The sequence below is a fragment of the Oncorhynchus gorbuscha genome, linkage group LG20 (genome assembly GCF_021184085.1).
Source record: "Oncorhynchus gorbuscha isolate QuinsamMale2020 ecotype Even-year linkage group LG20, OgorEven_v1.0, whole genome shotgun sequence".
Classification (NCBI taxonomy): Eukaryota; Metazoa; Chordata; class Actinopteri; order Salmoniformes; family Salmonidae; genus Oncorhynchus; species Oncorhynchus gorbuscha.
Window position 1 is genome coordinate 20,851,843 of NC_060192.1, and position 21,132 is coordinate 20,872,974.

Consider the following 21,132-nt stretch of genomic DNA (forward strand, 5'->3'; position numbering starts at 1 on the left):
AGGAGTGAGTGTGATGGTAGAGGGAGGGAGAGGAAGAGAGGGTGTTAGACAGAGAGGAGAGGGAGAAAGAGAGAGGCAGAGGTTGGGTAGAAGGATGAAGGGATCACAGCGGTTGTGAGAGACTTGCAGGTGTGTTGGATAAAGCATAAAATACACAATGTAAAGACATGAGCTAAATATGAATCTGGTTCTCACACGTAGCTCACCGCGCTGTGTTGGTGTCGCCACATTGAGGCTTAATTCATATTCATGCCCTTAACCCGATATTACCTGGTGTGGTCCTTCTGTAGCTCAGTTGGTAGAGCATGGCGCTTGTAACGCCAGGGTAGTGGGTTCGATTCGCGGGACCACCCATACGTAGAATGTATGCACACATGACTGTAAGTCGCTTTGGATAAAAGCGTCTGCTAAATGGCATATATTTTTTATATATATATGCATGGAGAGGAGAGACGTGGCACTGAAAGGCAGAGTAATGCTCCATTCCAGCCTCATCATTTCTCCCCTCTGCCAGTGGGTGAGGGCATGCATCAGGACAGTACATGGGCACACCCCAGCCCTGCAGCTAGCTTAGGTGGGCAGCGTGCCAACCAATGGCACAATGGATCTAGCTTGAATGACAAAGCACCCTTCATTAAGGGCATAACCAAATCTCATTCACTGCTCTCCACAGCGGCCATGTTCATGTGTATTTCCAGTCTCAGTCTGAGTGCGTTATGGTGAGGCCCTGGTAAGCGTCGGAGTAAAAGGGTAAAGCCTATGTTACAGGCAGCAAGCATCAGCATTCAGACTGGCCACACTGACACACAACCCCTAGAGATGGTTTAAAAAAGGCTGAGAGATATTCATGTACTCTGAAGCACAAGGGAGCAGCCAGAGCCACCACTCATCGCCATGGTGTGTGGCTACCATGACAGCAACTGGAGCTATACAGAAGGTTATCGGTCAGGTAGTCATTCCTCTGAGTGGTTGAGCCACTCCATGCTCCTCAGACTGAATCTCTGTCCTAACCCTCTTCACACGAGCTCTTAGCCTGAGCCTGCTTTTAAAGCACCCTAGACTCCTACTCTAGGCTCCCATTGAAGTTACACACCTTCACCCTAGACTCCTATTAATTATACAGTTTAGAGTGGAGAGTGAAGGTGCTCTTGTATAAACAGCACACCTGCTAAGAGAGAGGAGGGGAATAGAGAGAGGGGGAGAGAGAGAGAGAGAGAGAGAGAGAGAGAGAGAGAGAGAGAGAGAGAGAGAGAGAGAGAGAGAGAGAGAGAGAGAGAGAGAGAGAGAGAGAGAGAGAGAGAGAGAGAGAGAGAGAGAGAGAGAGAGAGAGTGGGGATATATATATATAGAGAGGGTGGGGAATATAGAGAGAGAGAGAGACAGAGGGTGGTGGAATATATATATAGAGAGAGGGAGAGACAGAGGGTGGTGGAATATATATATAGAGAGGGTGGGGAATATAGAGGGAGAGAGAGACAGAGGGTGGAGGAATATATATAGAGAGGGTGGGGATATATATATATAGAGGGAGAGAGAGAGACAGAGGGTGGGGAATATAGAGAGAGAGAGGGAGAGACAGAGGGTGGGGGAGGGTGGGGAATATATATATATATAGAGGGTGGGGAATATAGAGAGAGAGAGGGAGAGACAGAGGGTGGGGAATATATATATATATATATATATAGAGAGAGAGAGGGAGAGACAGAGGGTGGGGGAGGGTGGGGAATATATATAGAGAGAGGGTGGGGAATATAGAGGGAGAGAGAGGGTGAGGAATATATATATAGAGAGGGTGGGGAATATATATAGAGAGAGGGTGAGGAATATATAGAGAGAGAGGGTGAGGAATATATATATAGAGAGGGTGGGGAATGTATATAGAGAGAGGGTGGGGAATATATATAGAGAGAGGGTGAGGAATATATATAGAGAGAGGGTGGGGGATATATATATAGAGAGAGAGACAGAGGGTGGGGAATATATATAGAGAGAGGGTGGGGAATATATATAGAGAGAGGGTGGGGAATATATATATAGAGAGGGTGGGGAATATATATATAGAGAGGGTGGGGAATATAGAGAGAGAGACAGGGTGGTGGAATATATATAGAGAGAGGGAGAGACAGAGGGTGGTGGAATATATATTTAGAGAGGGTGGGGAATATATATATAGAGAGGGTGGGGAATATAGAGAGAGAGAGAGACAGAGGGTGGTGGAATATATATAGAGAGAGGGAGAGACAGAGGGTGGCGGAATATATATATAGAGAGGGTGGGGAATATAGAGGGAGAGAGAGGGTGGAGGAATATATATAGAGAGGGTGGGGAATATATATAGAGAGAGAGACAGAGGGTGGGGAATATAGAGAGAGAGAGGGAGAGACAGAGGGTGGGGGAGGATGGGGAATATATATATATAGAGGGTGGGGAATATATATAGAGAGAGGGAGAGACAGAGGGTGGGGAATATATATATATAGAGAAGGTGGGGAATATAGAGAGAGAGAGGGAGAGACAGAGGGTGGGGAATATATATATATATAGAGAGAGAGGGAGAGACAGAGGGTGGGGAATATATATATATAGAGGGTGGGGAATATATATAGAGAGAGGGAGAGACAGAGGGTGGGGAATATATATATAGAGAGGGTGGGGAATATATATAGAGAGAGGGAGAGACAGAGGGTGGGGAATATATATATATTGAGAAGGTGGGGAATATAGAGAGAGAGAGGGAGAGACAGAGGGTGGGGAATATATATATAGAGAGAGGGTGGGGAATATATATAAAGAGAGGGTGGGGAATATATAGAGAGAGAGGGAGAGACAGAGGGTGGGGAATATATATAGAGAGAGGGAGAGACAGAGGGTGGGGAATATATATATATAGAGAAGGTGGGGAATATAGAGAGAGAGAGGGAGAGACAGAGGGTGGGGAATATATATATAGAGAGGGTGGGGAATATATAGAGAGAGAGGGAGAGACAGAGGGTGGGGAATATATATATAGAGAGGGTGGGGAATATATAGAGAGAGAGGGAGAGACAGAGGGTGGGGAATATATATATATAGAGAAGGTGGGGAATATAGAGAGAGAGAGGGAGAGACAGAGGGTGGGGAATATATATATATAGAGAGAGGGTGGGGAATATAGAGAGAGAGGGAGAGACAGAGGGTGGGGAATAGGCAGGAGGGTGGGGAATAGACAGAGAGAGAGGGTGGGGAATAGACAGAGAGAGAGGGTGGGGAATAGACAGAGAGGGTGGGGAATAGAAAGCGAGAGAGTGTGGGAAATAGAGAGAGAGAGAGGGTGGGGAATAGAGAGAGAGAGAGGGTGGGGAATAGAGAGAGATGGGGAGAGAGAGAGAGAGAGAGAAAGAGATGGGGTGTGTGTGAGAGAGGACAGATGGCACCGTGGTGATGGAAGCATAAACACATCCTGAAGTGCGTAATGAGGCATGGGGGCATCATTTTGGCAGTTATGAGGGGACGGGCTCCGTCATATCCCTATATTAGCATTGGAGGAGTCTCCAGCATGCCATCTGTAAGCCCCCCAAACCGCCACCAATAAGCCCACTCACATGTGACTCACAACCAGCATTAAATCAGGCTCACGTTTAACCCTGTTACACCACACAGGTTTCACCACAGGGGAGAGAGGGAGGCAGAGCAAGCAGGAGATAGATGGATGGAGAGGGGAAGCGAGGTTCTGAGTAAAGAGGAACACGTCTTTGACTGTGCGGGGGCATTTGGCACCACATGTCCCTGGATGTCATCATTAACATGGCGGCCTGCATTATGCTCACATGTGTGGCTGCGCACGACCATGTTGCTAAGAAACACCACATCGCTCTCCTCGCTCGTAAACACACGACTGTTTAGCATGAATGAACCACATTAAGGCAGAGCAGACGGGCCTGTCTGAATGACTGAGTGATGAGCTGTTGACTGTGTCGTGGACTGTGTCGACGGCTGCGTTGATGACTGTGTTGTAGATCGTATGGAGGACTGTGCTGATGGACTCAGGCCCCTGTCATTGACCGTTGTCTCTCTGCTGTGTGTTCCAGGTGATCTCAGCCCTGTCCAGGATCTCCCACCACAGCATTGTGCAGATCAAAGGCGTGAGGTATGTCTCCTCTCCTCCCACTACCCTTCACTGTCCGTTTGAGGAAGAGGTATATTGTACATGTTCACTGTATCGCTCAACCAGACAGTGTTTTCTTGTTCTGGCAGTAGATGTGATCGAGGCTGTCAATACCACTGTCTCTGTTGGTAACCAGGTCTGGAAGCATGGTCACATGTCAAAACAGGTCCAGGGTCAGATAGCTCAGATCACATGACTAAACTCATCACTAAGCTCCACCACGGGTTTTTCGGCGTCACACCAAAAGATGCCATTTAGTCGAGTTTACTGGCCGCTGGGAAACCACTTTCTGATTTCTCCTTATTTGCTCAGTCTGATCACCCTGTTGGTCGTGAGGGGGCTGCGAGCTGTCTCCACAAGTAAATCAAGGTGTTTTATCTTGACCGGCAGGGTAATGAGTTGATGGAGCACACCCATTAGGCCAGGAAACACAGAGACTGGCCTATTAATAAACACTACACACCCATTAGGCCAGGAAACACAGAGACTGGCCTATTAATAAACACTACACACCCATTAGGCCAGGAAACACAGAGACTGGCCTATTAATAAACACTACACACCCATTAGGCCAGGAAACACAGAGACTGGCCTATTAATAAACACTACACACCCATTAGGCCTGGTGCCATCCCAGGAAACACAGAGACTGGCCTATTAATAAACACTACACACCCATTAGGCCTGGTGCCATCCCATGAAACACAGAGACTGGCCTATTAATAAACACTACACACCCATTAGGCCTGGTGCCATCCCAGGAAACACATAGACTGGCCTATTAATAAACACTACACACCCATTAGGCCTGGTGCCATCCCAGGAAACACAGAGACTGGCCTATTAATAAACACTACACACCCATTAGGCCAGGAAACACAGAGACTGGCCTATTAATGAACACTACACACCCATTAGGCCTGGTGCCATCCCAGGAAACACAGAGACTGGCCTATTAATAAACACTACACACACATTAGGCCTGGTGCCATCCCAGGAAACACATAGACTGGCCTATTAATAAACACTACACACCCATTAGGCCTGGTGCCATCCCAGGAAACACAGAGACTGGCCTATTAATAAACACTACACACCCATTAGGGTTGGTGCCATCCCAGGAAACACAGAGACTGGCCTATTAATAAACACTACACACCCATTAGGGTTGGTGCCATCCCAGGAAACACAGAGACTGGCCTATTAATAAACACTACACACCCATTAGGGTTGGTGCCATCCCAGGAAACACAGAGACTGGCCTATTAATAAACACTACACACCCATTAGGGTTGGTGCCATCCCAGGAAACACAGAGACTGGCCTATTAATAAACACTACACACCCATTAGGCCAGGAAACACAGAGACTGGCCTATTAATAAACACTACACACCCATTAGGCCAGGAAACACAGAGACTGGCCTATTAATAAACACTACACACCCATTAGGCCAGGAAACACAGAGACTGGCCTATTAATAAACACTACACACCCATTAGGCCAGGAAACACAGAGACTGGCCTATTAATAAACACTACACACCCATTAGGCCAGGAAACACAGAGACTGGCCTATTAATAAACACTACACACCCATTAGGCCAGGAAACACAGAGACTGGCCTATTAATAAACACTACACACCCATTAGGCCTGGTGCCATCCCAGGAAACACATAGACTGGCCTATTAATAAACACTACACACCCTGAGAGGTGGCTAAATCAGTGTGGTCCCATCTCCCATGCTCTGTTTTCCTCTGTCTGGTCTATAGTGTGGTGAATGAGAACTAAATGCCATTCTGTTTTCCTCTGTCTGGTCTATAGTGTGGTGAATGAGAACAAAATGCCAGTCTGTTTTCCTCTGTCTGGTCTATAGTGTGGTGAATGAGAACAAAATGCCAGTCTGTTTTCCTCTGTCTGGTCTATAGTGTGGTGAATGAGAACAAAATGCCAGTCTGTTTTCCTCTGTCTGGTCTATAGTGTGGTGAATGAGAACAAAATGCCAGTCTGTTTTCCTCTGGTCTATAGTATGGTGAATGAGAACTAAATGCCATTCTGTTTTCCTCTGTCTGGTCTATAGTATGGTGAATGAGAACTAAATGCCATTCTGTTTTCCTCTGTCTGGTCTATAGTATGGTGAATGAGAACTAAATGCCATTCTGTTTTCCTCTGTCTGGTCTATAGTATGGTGAATGAGAACTAAATGCCAGTCTGTTTTCCTCTGGTCTATAGTGTGGTGAATGAGAACTAAATGCCATTCTGTTTTCCTCTGTCTGGTCTATAGTATGGTGAATGAGAACTAAATGCCAGTCTGTTTTCCTCTGGTCTATAGTATGGTGAATGAGAACTAAATGCCATTCTGCTTTCCTCTGGTCTATAGTATGGTGAATGAGAACTAAATGCCAGTCTGTTTTCCTCTGGTCTATAGTATGGTGAATGAGAACTAAATGCCATTCTGCTTTCCTCTGGTCTATAGTATGGTGAATGAGAACTAAATGCCATTCTGTTTTCCTCTGTCTGGTCTATAGTGTGGTGAATGAGAACTAAATGCCATTCTGTTTTCCTCTGTCTGGTCTATAGTATGGTGAATGAGAACTAAATGCCATTCTGTTTTCCTCTGTCTGGTCTATAGTATGGTGAATGAGAACTAAATGCCATTCTGTTTTCCTCTGTCTGGTCTATAGTATGGTGAATGAGAACTAAATGCCATTCTGTTTTCCTCTGTCTGGTCTATAGTGTGGTGAATGAGAACTAAATGCCATTCTGTTTTCCTCTGGTCTATAGTATGGTGAATGAGAACTAAATGCCATTCTGTTTTCCTCTGTCTGGTCTATAGTATGGTGAATGAGAACTAAATGCCAGTCTGTTTTCCTCTGTCTGGTCTATAGTGTGGTGAATGAGAACTAAATGCCATTCTGTTTTCCTCTGGTCTATAGTATGGTGAATGAGAACTAAATGCCAGTCTGTTTTCCTCTGTCTGGTCTATAGTGTGGTGAATGAGAACTAAATGCCATTCTGTTTTCCTCTGGTCTATAGTATGGTGAATGAGAACTAAATGCCATTCTGTTTTCCTCTGTCTAGTCTATAGTATGGTGAATGAGAACTAAATGCCAGTCTGTTTTCCTCTGTCTGGTCTATAGTGTGGTGAATGAGAACTAAATGCCATTCTGTTTTCCTCTGTCTGGTCTATAGTATGGTGAATGAGAACTAAATGCCAGTCTGTTTTCCTCTGTCTGGTCTATAGTGTGGTGAATGAGAACTAAATGCCAGTCTGTTTTCCTCTGTCTGGTCTATAGTATGGTGAATGAGAACTAAATGCCAGTCTGTTTTCCTCTGTCTGGTCTATAGTATGGTGAATGAGAACTAAATGCCATTCTGTTTTCCTCTGTCTGGTCTATAGTGTGGTGAATGAGAACTAAATGCCAGTCTGTTTTCCTCTGTCTGGTCTATAGTGTGGTGAATGAGAACTAAATGCCAGTCTGTTTTCCTCTGTCTGGTCTATAGTATGGTGAATGAGAACTAAATGCCAGTCTGTTTTCCTCTGTCTGGTCTATAGTGTGGTGAATGAGAACTAAATGCCAGTCTGTTTTCCTCTGTCTGGTCTATAGTGTGGTGAATGAGAACTAAATGCCAGTCTGTTTTCCTCTGTCTGGTCTATAGTGTGGTGAATGAGAACTAAATGCCAGTCTGTTTTCCTCTGTCTGGTCTATAGTATGGTGAATGAGAACTAAATGCCAGTCTGTTTTCCTCTGTCTGGTCTATAGTATGGTGAATGAGAACTAAATGCCATTCTGTTTTCCTCTGTCTGGTCTATAGTGTGGTGAATGAGAACTAAATGCCAGTCTGTTTTCCTCTGTCTGGTCTATAGTGTGGTGAATGAGAACTAAATGCCAGTCTGTTTTCCTCTGTCTGGTCTATAGTATGGTGAATGAGAACTAAATGCCAGTCTGTTTTCCTCTGGTCTATAGTATGGTGAATGAGAATTAAATGCCATTCTGTTTTCCTCTGGTCTATAGTATGGTGAATGAGAACTAAATGCCATTCTGTTTTCCTCTGTCTGGTCTATAGTGTGGTGAATGAGAACTAAATGCCATTCTGTTTTCCTCTGGTCTATAGTATGGTGAATGAGAACTAAATGCCATTCTGTTTTCCTCTGTCTGGTCTATAGTATGGTGAATGAGAACTAAATGCCAGTCTGTTTTCCTCTGTCTGGTCTATAGTATGGTGAATGAGAACTAAATGCCAGTCTGTTTTCCTCTGGTCTATAGTATGGTGAATGAGAACTAAATGCCATTCTGTTTTCCTCTGGTCTATAGTATGGTGAATGAGAACTAAATGCCAGTCTGTTTTCCTCTGGTCTATAGTATGGTGAATGAGAACTAAATGCCAGTCTGTTTTCCTCTGGTCTATAGTGTGGTGAATGAGAACTAAATGCCATTCTGTTTTCCTCTGTCTGGTCTATAGTATGGTGAATGAGAACTAAATGCCAGTCTGTTTTCCTCTGTCTGGTCTATAGTATGGTGAATGAGAACTAAATGCCATTCTGTTTTCCTCTGGTCTATAGTATGGTGAATGAGAACTAAATGCCATTCTGTTTTCCTCTGTCTGGTCTATAGTATGGTGAATGAGAACTAAATGCCAGTCTGTTTTCCTCTGTCTGGTCTATAGTGTGGTGAATGAGAACTAAATGCCATTCTGTTTTCCTCTGGTCTATAGTATGGTGAATGAGAACTAAATGCCATTCTGTTTTCCTCTGTCTGGTCTATAGTATGGTGAATGAGAACTAAATGCCAGTCTGTTTTCCTCTGTCTGGTCTATAGTGTGGTGAATGAGAACTAAATGCCATTCTGTTTTCCTCTGGTCTATAGTATGGTGAATGAGAACTAAATGCCAGTCTGTTTTCCTCTGTCTGGTCTATAGTGTGGTGAATGAGAACTAAATGCCATTCTGTTTTCCTCTGGTCTATAGTATGGTGAATGAGAACTAAATGCCATTATGTTTTCCTCTGTCTAGTCTATAGTATGGTGAATGAGAACTAAATGCCAGTCTGTTTTCCTCTGTCTGGTCTATAGTATGGTGAATGTGAACTAAATGCCAGTCTGTTTTCCTCTGTCTGGTCTATAGTATGGTGAATGAGAACTAAATGCCAGTCTGTTTTCCTCTGTCTGGTCTATAGTGTGGTGAATGAGAACTAAATGCCAGTCTGTTTTCCTCTGTCTGGTCTATAGTATGGTGAATGAGAACTAAATGCCAGTCTGTTTTCCTCTGTCTGGTCTATAGTATGGTGAATGAGAACTAAATGCCATTCTGTTTTCCTCTGTCTGGTCTATAGTGTGGTGAATGAGAACTAAATGCCAGTCTGTTTTCCTCTGTCTGGTCTATAGTATGGTGAATGAGAACTAAATGCCAGTCTGTTTTCCTCTGTCTGGTCTATAGTGTGGTGAATGAGAACTAAATGCCAGTCTGTTTTCCTCTGTCTGGTCTATAGTGTCTATGGTGAATGAGAACTAAATGCCAGTCTGTTTTCCTCTGTCTGGTCTATAGTATGGTGAATGAGAACTAAATGTCAGTCTGTTTTCCTCTGGTCTATAGTATGGTGAATGAGAATTAAATGCCATTCTGTTTTCCTCTGGTCTATAGTATGGTGAATGAGAACTAAATGCCATTCTGTTTTCCTCTGTCTGGTCTATAGTGTGGTGAATGAGAACTAAATGCCATTCTGTTTTCCTCTGGTCTATAGTATGGTGAATGAGAACTAAATGCCATTCTGTTTTCCTCTGTCTGGTCTATAGTATGGTGAATGAGAACTAAATGCCAGTCTGTTTTCCTCTGTCTGGTCTATAGTATGGTGAATGAGAACTAAATGCCAGTCTGTTTTCCTCTGGTCTATAGTATGGTGAATGAGAACTAAATGCCATTCTGTTTTCCTCTGGTCTATAGTATGGTGAATGAGAACTAAATGCCAGTCTGTTTTCCTCTGGTCTATAGTATGGTGAATGAGAACTAAATGCCAGTCTGTTTTCCTCTGGTCTATAGTGTGGTGAATGAGAACTAAATGCCATTCTGTTTTCCTCTGTCTGGTCTATAGTATGGTGAATGAGAACTAAATGCCAGTCTGTTTTCCTCTGTCTGGTCTATAGTATGGTGAATGAGAACTAAATGCCATTCTGTTTTCCTCTGGTCTATAGTATGGTGAATGAGAACTAAATGCCATTCTGTTTTCCTCTGTCTGGTCTATAGTATGGTGAATGAGAACTAAATGCCAGTCTGTTTTCCTCTGTCTGGTCTATAGTGTGGTGAATGAGAACTAAATGCCATTCTGTTTTCCTCTGGTCTATAGTATGGTGAATGAGAACTAAATGCCATTCTGTTTTCCTCTGTCTGGTCTATAGTATGGTGAATGAGAACTAAATGCCAGTCTGTTTTCCTCTGTCTGGTCTATAGTGTGGTGAATGAGAACTAAATGCCATTCTGTTTTCCTCTGGTCTATAGTATGGTGAATGAGAACTAAATGCCAGTCTGTTTTCCTCTGTCTGGTCTATAGTGTGGTGAATGAGAACTAAATGCCATTCTGTTTTCCTCTGGTCTATAGTATGGTGAATGAGAACTAAATGCCATTATGTTTTCCTCTGTCTAGTCTATAGTATGGTGAATGAGAACTAAATGCCAGTCTGTTTTCCTCTGTCTGGTCTATAGTATGGTGAATGTGAACTAAATGCCAGTCTGTTTTCCTCTGTCTGGTCTATAGTATGGTGAATGAGAACTAAATGCCAGTCTGTTTTCCTCTGTCTGGTCTATAGTGTGGTGAATGAGAACTAAATGCCAGTCTGTTTTCCTCTGTCTGGTCTATAGTATGGTGAATGAGAACTAAATGCCAGTCTGTTTTCCTCTGTCTGGTCTATAGTATGGTGAATGAGAACTAAATGCCATTCTGTTTTCCTCTGTCTGGTCTATAGTGTGGTGAATGAGAACTAAATGCCAGTCTGTTTTCCTCTGTCTGGTCTATAGTGTGGTGAATGAGAACTAAATGCCAGTCTGTTTTCCTCTGTCTGGTCTATAGTATGGTGAATGAGAACTAAATGCCAGTCTGTTTTCCTCTGTCTGGTCTATAGTGTGGTGAATGAGAACTAAATGCCAGTCTGTTTTCCTCTGTCTGGTCTATAGTGTGGTGAATGAGAACTAAATGCCAGTCTGTTTTCCTCTGTCTGGTCTATAGTGTGGTGAATGAGAACTAAATGCCAGTCTGTTTTCCTCTGTCTGGTCTATAGTATGGTGAATGAGAACTAAATGCCAGTCTGTTTTCCTCTGGTCTATAGTGTGGTGAATGAGAACTAAATGCCATTCTGTTTTCCTCTGTCTGGTCTATAGTATGGTGAATGAGAACTAAATGCCAGTCTGTTTTCCTCTGTCTGGTCTATAGTATGGTGAATGAGAACTAAATGCCATTATGTTTTCCTCTGGTCTATAGTATGGTGAATGAGAACTAAATGCCATTCTGTTTTCCTCTGGTCTATAGTATGGTGAATGAGAACTAAATGCCATTCTGTTTTCCTCTGTCTGGTCTATAGTATGGTGAATGAGAACTAAATGCCATTCTGTTTTCCTCTGGTCTATAGTATGGTGAATGAGAACTAAATGCCATTCTGTTTTCCTCTGTCTGGTCTATAGTATGGTGAATGAGAACTAAATGCCAGTCTGTTTTCCTCTGTCTGGTCTATAGTATGGTGAATGAGAACTAAATGCCAGTCTGTTTTCCTCTGGTCTATAGTATGGTGAATGAGAACTAAATGCCATTCTGTTTTTCCTCTGGTCTATAGTATGGTGAATGAGAACTAAATGCCAGTCTGTTTTCCTCTGTCTGGTCTATAGTATGGTGAATGAGAACTAAATGCCAGTCTGTTTTTCTGTCTGGTCTATAGTATGGTGAATGAGAACTAAATGCCATTCTGTTTTCCTCTGTCTGGTCTATAGTATGGTGAATGAGAACTAAATGCCAGTCTGTTTTCCTCTGTCTGGTCTATAGTATGGTGAATGAGAACTAAATGCCATTCTGTTTTCCTCTGGTCTATAGTATGGTGAATGAGAACTAAATGCCATTCTGTTTTCCTCTGTCTGGTCTATAGTATGGTGAATGAGAACTAAATGCCAGTCTGTTTTCCTCTGTCTGGTCTATAGTGTGGTGAATGAGAACTAAATGCCATTCTGTTTTCCTCTGGTCTATAGTATGGTGAATGAGAACTAAATGCCATTCTGTTTTCCTCTGTCTGGTCTATAGTATGGTGAATGAGAACTAAATGCCAGTCTGTTTTCCTCTGTCTGGTCTATAGTGTGGTGAATGAGAACTAAATGCCATTCTGTTTTCCTCTGGTCTATAGTATGGTGAATGAGAACTAAATGCCAGTCTGTTTTCCTCTGTCTGGTCTATAGTGTGGTGAATGAGAACTAAATGCCATTCTGTTTTCCTCTGGTCTATAGTATGGTGAATGAGAACTAAATGCCATTCTGTTTTCCTCTGTCTAGTCTATAGTATGGTGAATGAGAACTAAATGCCAGTCTGTTTTCCTCTGTCTGGTCTATAGTATGGTGAATGTGAACTAAATGCCAGTCTGTTTTCCTCTGTCTGGTCTATAGTATGGTGAATGAGAACTAAATGCCAGTCTGTTTTCCTCTGTCTGGTCTATAGTGTGGTGAATGAGAACTAAATGCCAGTCTGTTTTCCTCTGTCTGGTCTATAGTATGGTGAATGAGAACTAAATGCCAGTCTGTTTTCCTCTGTCTGGTCTATAGTATGGTGAATGAGAACTAAATGCCATTCTGTTTTCCTCTGTCTGGTCTATAGTGTGGTGAATGAGAACTAAATGCCAGTCTGTTTTCCTCTGTCTGGTCTATAGTGTGGTGAATGAGAACTAAATGCCAGTCTGTTTTCCTCTGTCTGGTCTATAGTATGGTGAATGAGAACTAAATGCCAGTCTGTTTTCCTCTGTCTGGTCTATAGTGTGGTGAATGAGAACTAAATGCCAGTCTGTTTTCCTCTGTCTGGTCTATAGTGTGGTGAATGAGAACTAAATGCCAGTCTGTTTTCCTCTGTCTGGTCTATAGTGTGGTGAATGAGAACTAAATGCCAGTCTGTTTTCCTCTGTCTGGTCTATAGTATGGTGAATGAGAACTAAATGCCAGTCTGTTTTCCTCTGGTCTATAGTGTGGTGAATGAGAACTAAATGCCATTCTGTTTTCCTCTGTCTGGTCTATAGTATGGTGAATGAGAACTAAATGCCAGTCTGTTTTCCTCTGTCTGGTCTATAGTCTATAGTATGGTGAATGAGAACTAAATGCCATTCTGTTTTCCTGTCTGGTCTATAGTATGGTGAATGAGAACTAAATGCCATTCTGTTTTCCTCTGTCTGGTCTATAGTATGGTGAATGAGAACTAAATGCCATTCTGTTTTCCTCTGTCTGGTCTATAGTATGGTGAATGAGAACTAAATGCCATTCTGTTTTCCTCTGTCTGGTCTATAGTATGGTGAATGAGAACTAAATGCCAGTCTGTTTTCTCTGTCTGGTCTATAGTGTGGTGAATGAGAACTAAATGCCATTCTGTTTTCCTCTGGTCTATAGTATGGTGAATGAGAACTAAATGCCAGTCTGTTTTCCTCTGTCTGGTCTATAGTGTGGTGAATGAGAACTAAATGCCATTCTGTTTTCCTCTGGTCTATAGTATGGTGAATGAGAACTAAATGCCATTCTGTTTTCCTCTGTCTAGTCTATAGTATGGTGAATGAGAACTAAATGCCAGTCTGTTTTCCTCTGTCTGGTCTATAGTATGGTGAATGAGAACTAAATGCCAGTCTGTTTTCCTCTGTCTGGTCTATAGTATGGTGAATGAGAACTAAATGCCAGTCTGTTTTCCTCTGTCTGGTCTATAGTGTGGTGAATGAGAACTAAATGCCAGTCTGTTTTCCTCTGTCTGGTCTATAGTATGGTGAATGAGAACTAAATGCCAGTCTGTTTTCCTCTGTCTGGTCTATAGTATGGTGAATGAGAACTAAATGCCAGTCTGTTTTCCTCTGTCTGGTCTATAGTGTGGTGAATGAGAACTAAATGCCAGTCTGTTTTCCTCTGGTCTATAGTATGGTGAATGAGAACTAAATGCCATTCTGTTTTCCTCTGTCTGGTCTATAGTATGGTGAATGAGAACTAAATGCCAGTCTGTTTTCCTCTGTCTGGTCTATAGTGTGGTGAATGAGAACTAAATGCCATTCTGTTTTCCTCTGGTCTATAGTATGGTGAATGAGAACTAAATGCCATTCTGTTTTCCTCTGTCTGGTCTATAGTATGGTGAATGAGAACTAAATGCCAGTCTGTTTTCCTCTGTCTGGTCTATAGTGTGGTGAATGAGAACTAAATGCCATTCTGTTTTCCTCTGGTCTATAGTATGGTGAATGAGAACTAAATGCCAGTCTGTTTTCCTCTGTCTGGTCTATAGTGTGGTGAATGAGAACTAAATGCCATTCTGTTTTCCTCTGGTCTATAGTATGGTGAATGAGAACCAAATGCCATTCTGTTTTCCTCTGTCTAGTCTATAGTATGGTGAATGAGAACTAAATGCCAGTCTGTTTTCCTCTGTCTGGTCTATAGTATGGTGAATGTGAACTAAATGCCAGTCTGTTTTCCTCTGTCTGGTCTATAGTATGGTGAATGAGAACTAAATGCCAGTCTGTTTTCCTCTGTCTGGTCTATAGTGTGGTGAATGAGAACTAAATGCCAGTCTGTTTTCCTCTGTCTGGTCTATAGTATGGTGAATGAGAACTAAATGCCAGTCTGTTTTCCTCTGTCTGGTCTATAGTATGGTGAATGAGAACTAAATGCCATTCTGTTTTCCTCTGTCTGGTCTATAGTGTGGTGAATGAGAACTAAATGCCAGTCTGTTTTCCTCTGTCTGGTCTATAGTGTGGTGAATGAGAACTAAATGCCAGTCTGTTTTCCTCTGTCTGGTCTATAGTGTGGTGAATGAGAACTAAATGCCAGTCTGTTTTCCTCTGTCTGGTCTATAGTGTGGTGAATGAGAACTAAATGCCAGTCTGTTTTCCTCTGTCTGGTCTATAGTGTGGTGAATGAGAACTAAATGCCAGTCTGTTTTCCTCTGTCTGGTCTATAGTATGGTGAATGAGAACTAAATGCCAGTCTGTTTTCCTCTGTCTGGTCTATAGTATGGTGAATGAGAACTAAATGCCAGTCTGTTTTCCTCTGTCTGGTCTATAGTATGGTGAATGAGAACTAAATGCCAGTCTGTTTTCCTCTGTCTGGTCTATAGTATGGTGAATGAGAACTAAATGCCATTCTGTTTTCCTCTGGTCTATAGTATGGTGAATGAGAACTAAATGCCAGTCTGTTTTCCCTGTCTGGTCTATAGTATGGTGAATGAGAACTAAATGCCAGTCTGTTTTCCTCTGGTCTATAGTATGGTGAATGAGAACTAAATGCCATTCTGTTTTCCTCTGTCTAGTCTATAGTATGGTGAATGAGAACTAAATGCCATTCTGTTTTCTCTGTCTGGTCTATAGTATGGTGAATGAGAACTAAATGCCAGTCTGTTTTCCTCTGTCTGGTCTATAGTATGGTGAATGAGAACTAAATGCCAGTCTGTTTTCCCTGTCTGGTCTATAGTATGGTGAATGAGAACTAAATGCCATTCTGTTTTCCTCTGTCTGGTCTATAGTATGGTGAATGAGAACTAAATGCCAGTCTGTTTTCCTCTGTCTGGTCTATAGTGTGGTGAATGAGAACTAAATGCCAGTCTGTTTTCCTCTGTCTGGTCTATAGTATGGTGAATGAGAACTAAATGCCAGTCTGTTTTCCTCTGTCTGGTCTATAGTATGGTGAATGAGAACTAAATGCCATTCTGTTTTCCTCTGTCTGGTCTATAGTGTGGTGAATGAGAACTAAATGCCAGTCTGTTTTCCTCTGTCTGGTCTATAGTGTGGTGAATGAGAACTAAATGCCAGTCTGTTTTCCTCTGTCTGGTCTATAGTGTGGTGAATGAGAACTAAATGCCAGTCTGTTTTCCTCTGTCTGGTCTATAGTGTGGTGAATGAGAACTAAATGCCAGTCTGTTTTCCTCTGTCTGGTCTATAGTATGGTGAATGAGAACTAAATGCCATTCTGTTTCCTCTGGTCTATAGTATGGTGAATGAGAACTAAATGCCATTCTGTTTTCCTCTGTCTGGTCTATAGTATGGTGAATGAGAACTAAATGCCATTCTGTTTTCCTCTGTCTGGTCTATAGTATGGTGAATGAGAACTAAATGCCAGTCTGTTTTCCTCTGTCTGGTCTATAGTATGGTGAATGAGAACTAAATGCCATTCTGTTTTCCTCTGGTCTATAGTATGGTGAATGAGAACTAAATGCCATTCTGTTTTCCTCTGTCTGGTCTATAGTATGGTGAATGAGAACTAAATGCCAGTCTGTTTTCCTCTGTCTGGTCTATAGTATGGTGAATGAGAACTAAATGCCAGTCTGTTTTCCTCTGTCTGGTCTATAGTATGGTGAATGAGAACTAAATGCCAGTCTGTTTTCCTCTGTCTGGTCTATAGTGTGGTGAATGAGAACTAAATGCCAGTCTGTTTTCCTCTGTCTGGTCTATAGTATGGTGAATGAGAACTAAATGCCAGTCTGTTTTCCTCTGTCTGGTCTATAGTATGGTGAATGAGAACTAAATGCCATTCTGTTTTCCTCTGTCTGGTCTATAGTGTGGTGAATGAGAACTAAATGCCAGTCTGTTTTCCTCTGTCTGGTCTATAGTGTGGTGAATGAGAACTAAATGCCAGTCTGTTTTCCTCTGTCTGGTCTATAGTATGGTGAATGAGAACTAAATGCCAGTCTGTTTTCCTCTGTCTGGTCTATAGTGTGGTGAATGAGAACTAAATGCCAGTCTGTTTTCCTCTGTCTGGTCTATAGTATGGTGAATGAGAACTAAATGCCAGTCTGTTTTCCTCTGTCTGGTCTATAGTATGGTGAATGAGAACTAAATGCCATTCTGTTTTCCTCTGTCTGGTCTATAGTGTGGTGAATGAGAACTAAATGCCAGTCTGTTTTCCTCTGTCTGGTCTATAGTATGGTGAATGAGAACTAAATGCCAGTCTGTTTTCCTCTGTCTGGTCTATAGTATGGTGAATGAGAACTAAATGCCAGTCTGTTTTCCTCTGGTCTATAGTATGGTGAATGAGAATTAAATGCCATTCTGTTTTCCTCTGGTCTATAGTATGGTGAATGAGAACTAAATGCCATTCTGTTTTCCTCTGTCTGGTCTATAGTGTGGTGAATGAGAACTAAATGCCATTCTGTTTTCCTCTGGTCTATAGTATGGTGAATGAGAACTAAATGCCATTCTGTTTTCCTCTGTCTGGTCTATAGTGTGGTGAATGAGAACTAAATGCCATTCTGTTTTCCTCTGTCTGGTCTATAGTATGGTGAATGAGAACTAAATGCCAGTCTGTTTTCCTCTGTCTGGTCTATAGTATGGTGAATGAGAACTAAATGCCAGTCTGTTTTCCTCTGTCTGGTCTATAGTATGGTGAATGAGAACTAAATGCCATTCTGTTTTCCTCTGTCTGGTCTATAGTGTGGTGAATGAGAACTAAATGCCAGTCTGTTTTCCTCTGTCTGGTCTATAGTGTGGTGAATGAGAACTAAATGCCAGTCTGTTTTCCTCTGTCTGGTCTATAGTGTGGTGAATGAGAACTAAATGCCAGTCTGTTTTCCTCTGTCTGGTCTATAGTGTGGTGAATGAGAACTAAATGCCAGTCTGTTTTCCTCTGTCTGGTCTATAGTATGGTGAATGAGAACTAAATGCCATTCTGTTTTCCTCTGGTCTATAGTATGGTGAATGAGAACTAAATGCCATTCTGTTTTCCTCTGTCTGGTCTATAGTATGGTGAATGAGAACTAAATGCCAGTCTGTTTTCCTCTGTCTGGTCTATAGTATGGTGAATGAGAACTAAATGCCAGTCTGTTTTCCTCTGGTCTATAGTATGGTGAATGAGAACTAAATGCCATTCTGTTTTCCTCTGGTCTATAGTATGGTGAATGAGAACTAAATGCCAGTCTGTTTTCCTCTGGTCTATAGTATGGTGAATGAGAACTAAATGCCAGTCTGTTTTCCTCTGGTCTATAGTATGGTGAATGAGAACTAAATGCCAGTCTGTTTTCCTCTGGTCTATAGTATGGTGAATGAGAACTAAATGCCATTCTGTTTTCCTCTGGTCTATAGTATGGTGAATGAGAACTAAATGCCAGTCTGTTTTCCTCTGGTCTATAGTATGGTGAATGAGAACTAAATGCCAGTCTGTTTTCCTCTGGTCTATAGTATGGTGAATGAGAACTAAATGCCAGTCTGTTTTCCTCTGGTCTATAGTATGGTGAATGAGAACTAAATGCCATTCTGTTTTCCTCTGTCTGGTCTATAGTATGGTGAATGAGAACTAAATGCCAGTCTGTTTTCCTCTGTCTGGTCTATAGTGTGGTGAATGAGAACTAAATGCCAGTCTGTTTTCCTCTGTCTGGTCTATAGTATGGTGAATGAGAACTAAATGCCAGTCTGTTTTCCTCTGTCTGGTCTATAGTATGGTGAATGAGAACTAAATGCCATTCTGTTTTCCTCTGTCTGGTCTATAGTGTGGTGAATGAGAACTAAATGCCAGTCTGTTTTCCTCTGTCTGGTCTATAGTGTGGTGAATGAGAACTAAATGCCAGTCTGTTTTCCTCTGTCTGGTCTATAGTGTGGTGAATGAGAACTAAATGCCAGTCTGTTTTCCTCTGTCTGGTCTATAGTGTGGTGAATGAGAACTAAATGCCAGTCTGTTTTCCTCTGTCTGGTCTATAGTATGGTGAATGAGAACTAAATGCCATTCTGTTTTCCTCTGGTCTATAGTATGGTGAATGAGAACTAAATGCCATTCTGTTTTCCTCTGTCTGGTCTATAGTATGGTGAATGAGAACTAAATGCCAGTCTGTTTTCCTCTGTCTGGTCTATAGTATGGTGAATGAGAACTAAATGCCAGTCTGTTTTCCTCTGGTCTATAGTATGGTGAATGAGAACTAAATGCCATTCTGTTTTCCTCTGGTCTATAGTATGGTGAATGAGAACTAAATGCCAGTCTGTTTTCCTCTGGTCTATAGTATGGTGAATGAGAACTAAATGCCAGTCTGTTTTCCTCTGGTCTATAGTATGGTGAATGAGAACTAAATGCCAGTCTGTTTTCCTCTGGTCTATAGTATGGTGAATGAGAACTAAATGCCAGTCTGTTTTCCTCTGGTCTATAGTATGGTGAATGAGAACTAAATGCCATTCTGTTTTCCTCTGGTCTATAGTATGGTGAATGAGAACTAAATGCCAGTCTGTTTTCCTCTGGTCTATAGTGTGGTGAATGAGAACTAAATGCCAGTCTGTTTTCCTCTGGTCTATAGTATGGTGAATGAGAACTAAATGCCAGTCTGTTTTCCTCTGGTCTATAGTATGGTGAATGAGAACTAAATGCCATTCTGTTTTCCTCTGTCTAGTCTATAGTATGGTGAATGAGAACTAAATGCCATTCTGTTTTCCTCTGTCTGGTCTATAGTGTGGTGAATGAGAACTAAATGCCATTCTGTTTTCCTCTGGTCTATAGTATGGTGAATGAGAACTAAATGCCATTCTGTTTTCCTCTGTCTGGTCTATAGTGTGGTGAATGAGAACTAAATGCCATTCTGTTTTCCTCTGGTCTATAGTATGGTGAATGAGAACTAAATGCCAGTCTGTTTTCCTCTGTCTGGTCTATAGTATGGTGAATGAGAACTAAATGCCAGTCTGTTTTCCTCTGTCTGGTCTATAGTATGGTGAATGAGAACTAAATGCCAGTCTGTTTTCCTCTGTCTGGTCTATAGTATGGTGAATGAGAACTAAATGCCAGTCTGTTTTCCTCTGGTCTATAGTATGGTGAATGAGAACTAAATGCCATTCTGTTTTCCTCTGGTCTATAGTATGGTGAATGAGAACTAAATGCCATTCTGTTTTCCTCTGGTCTATAGTATGGTGAATGAGAACTAAATGCCATTCTGTTTTCCTCTGGTCTATAGTATGGTGAATGAGAACTAAATGCCATTCTGTTTTCCTCTGGTCTATATAGTGTGGTGAATGAGAACTAAATGCCATTCTGTTTTCCTCTGGTCTGGTCTATAGTATGGTGAATGAGAACTAAATGCCATTCTGTTTTCCTCTGGTCTATAGTATGGTGAATGAGAACTAAATGCCATTCTGTTTTCCTCTGGTCTATAGTATGGTGAATGAGAACTAAATGCCATTCTGTTTTCCTCTGGTCTATAGTATGGTGAATGAGAACTAAATGCCATTCTGTTTTCCTCTGGTCTATAGTATGGTGAATGAGAACTAAATGCCAGTCTGTTTTCCTCTGGTCTATAGTATGGTGAATGAGAACTAAATGCCATTCTGTTTTCCTCTGGTCTATAGTATGGTGAATGAGAACTAAATGCCATTCTGTTTTCCTCTGTCTGGTCTATAGTATGGTGAATGAGAACTAAATGCCATTCTGTTTTCCTCTGGTCTATAGTATGGTGAATGAGAACTAAATGCCATTCTGTTTTCCTCTGTCTGGTCTATAGTATGGTGAATGAGAACTAAATGCCAGTCTGTTTTCCTCTGGTCTATAGTATGGTGAATGAGAACTAAATGCCAGTCTGTTTTCCTCTGGTCTATAGTATGGTGAATGAGAACTAAATGCCATTCTGTTTTCCTCTGGTCTATAGTATGGTGAATGAGAACTAAATGCCATTCTGTTTTCCTCTGTCTGGTCTATAGTATGGTGAATGAGAACTAAATGCCAGTCTGTTTTCCTCTGTCTGGTCTATAGTATGGTGAATGAGAACTAAATGCCATTCTGTTTTCCTCTGGTCTATAGTATGGTGAATGAGAACTAAATGCCATTCTGTTTTCC

General features: G+C 41.9%; 1 protein-coding gene across 11 annotated transcripts in view; it reads left to right on the plus strand.

Moving 5' to 3' along the window:
* The window catches only part of LOC124006706 (guanine nucleotide exchange factor VAV2-like), a 258,452-nt gene that overhangs the window by 173,092 nt on the left and 64,228 nt on the right, over positions 1 to 21,132 (plus strand). For all 11 annotated transcript variants that reach the window (XM_046316798.1, XM_046316800.1, XM_046316802.1 and 8 more), the window contains exon 3: positions 4,068 to 4,126. In XM_046316798.1, the coding sequence (XP_046172754.1) occupies positions 4,068 to 4,126 (59 nt within the window). The remainder of the gene's footprint in view (positions 1 to 4,067; positions 4,127 to 21,132) is intronic.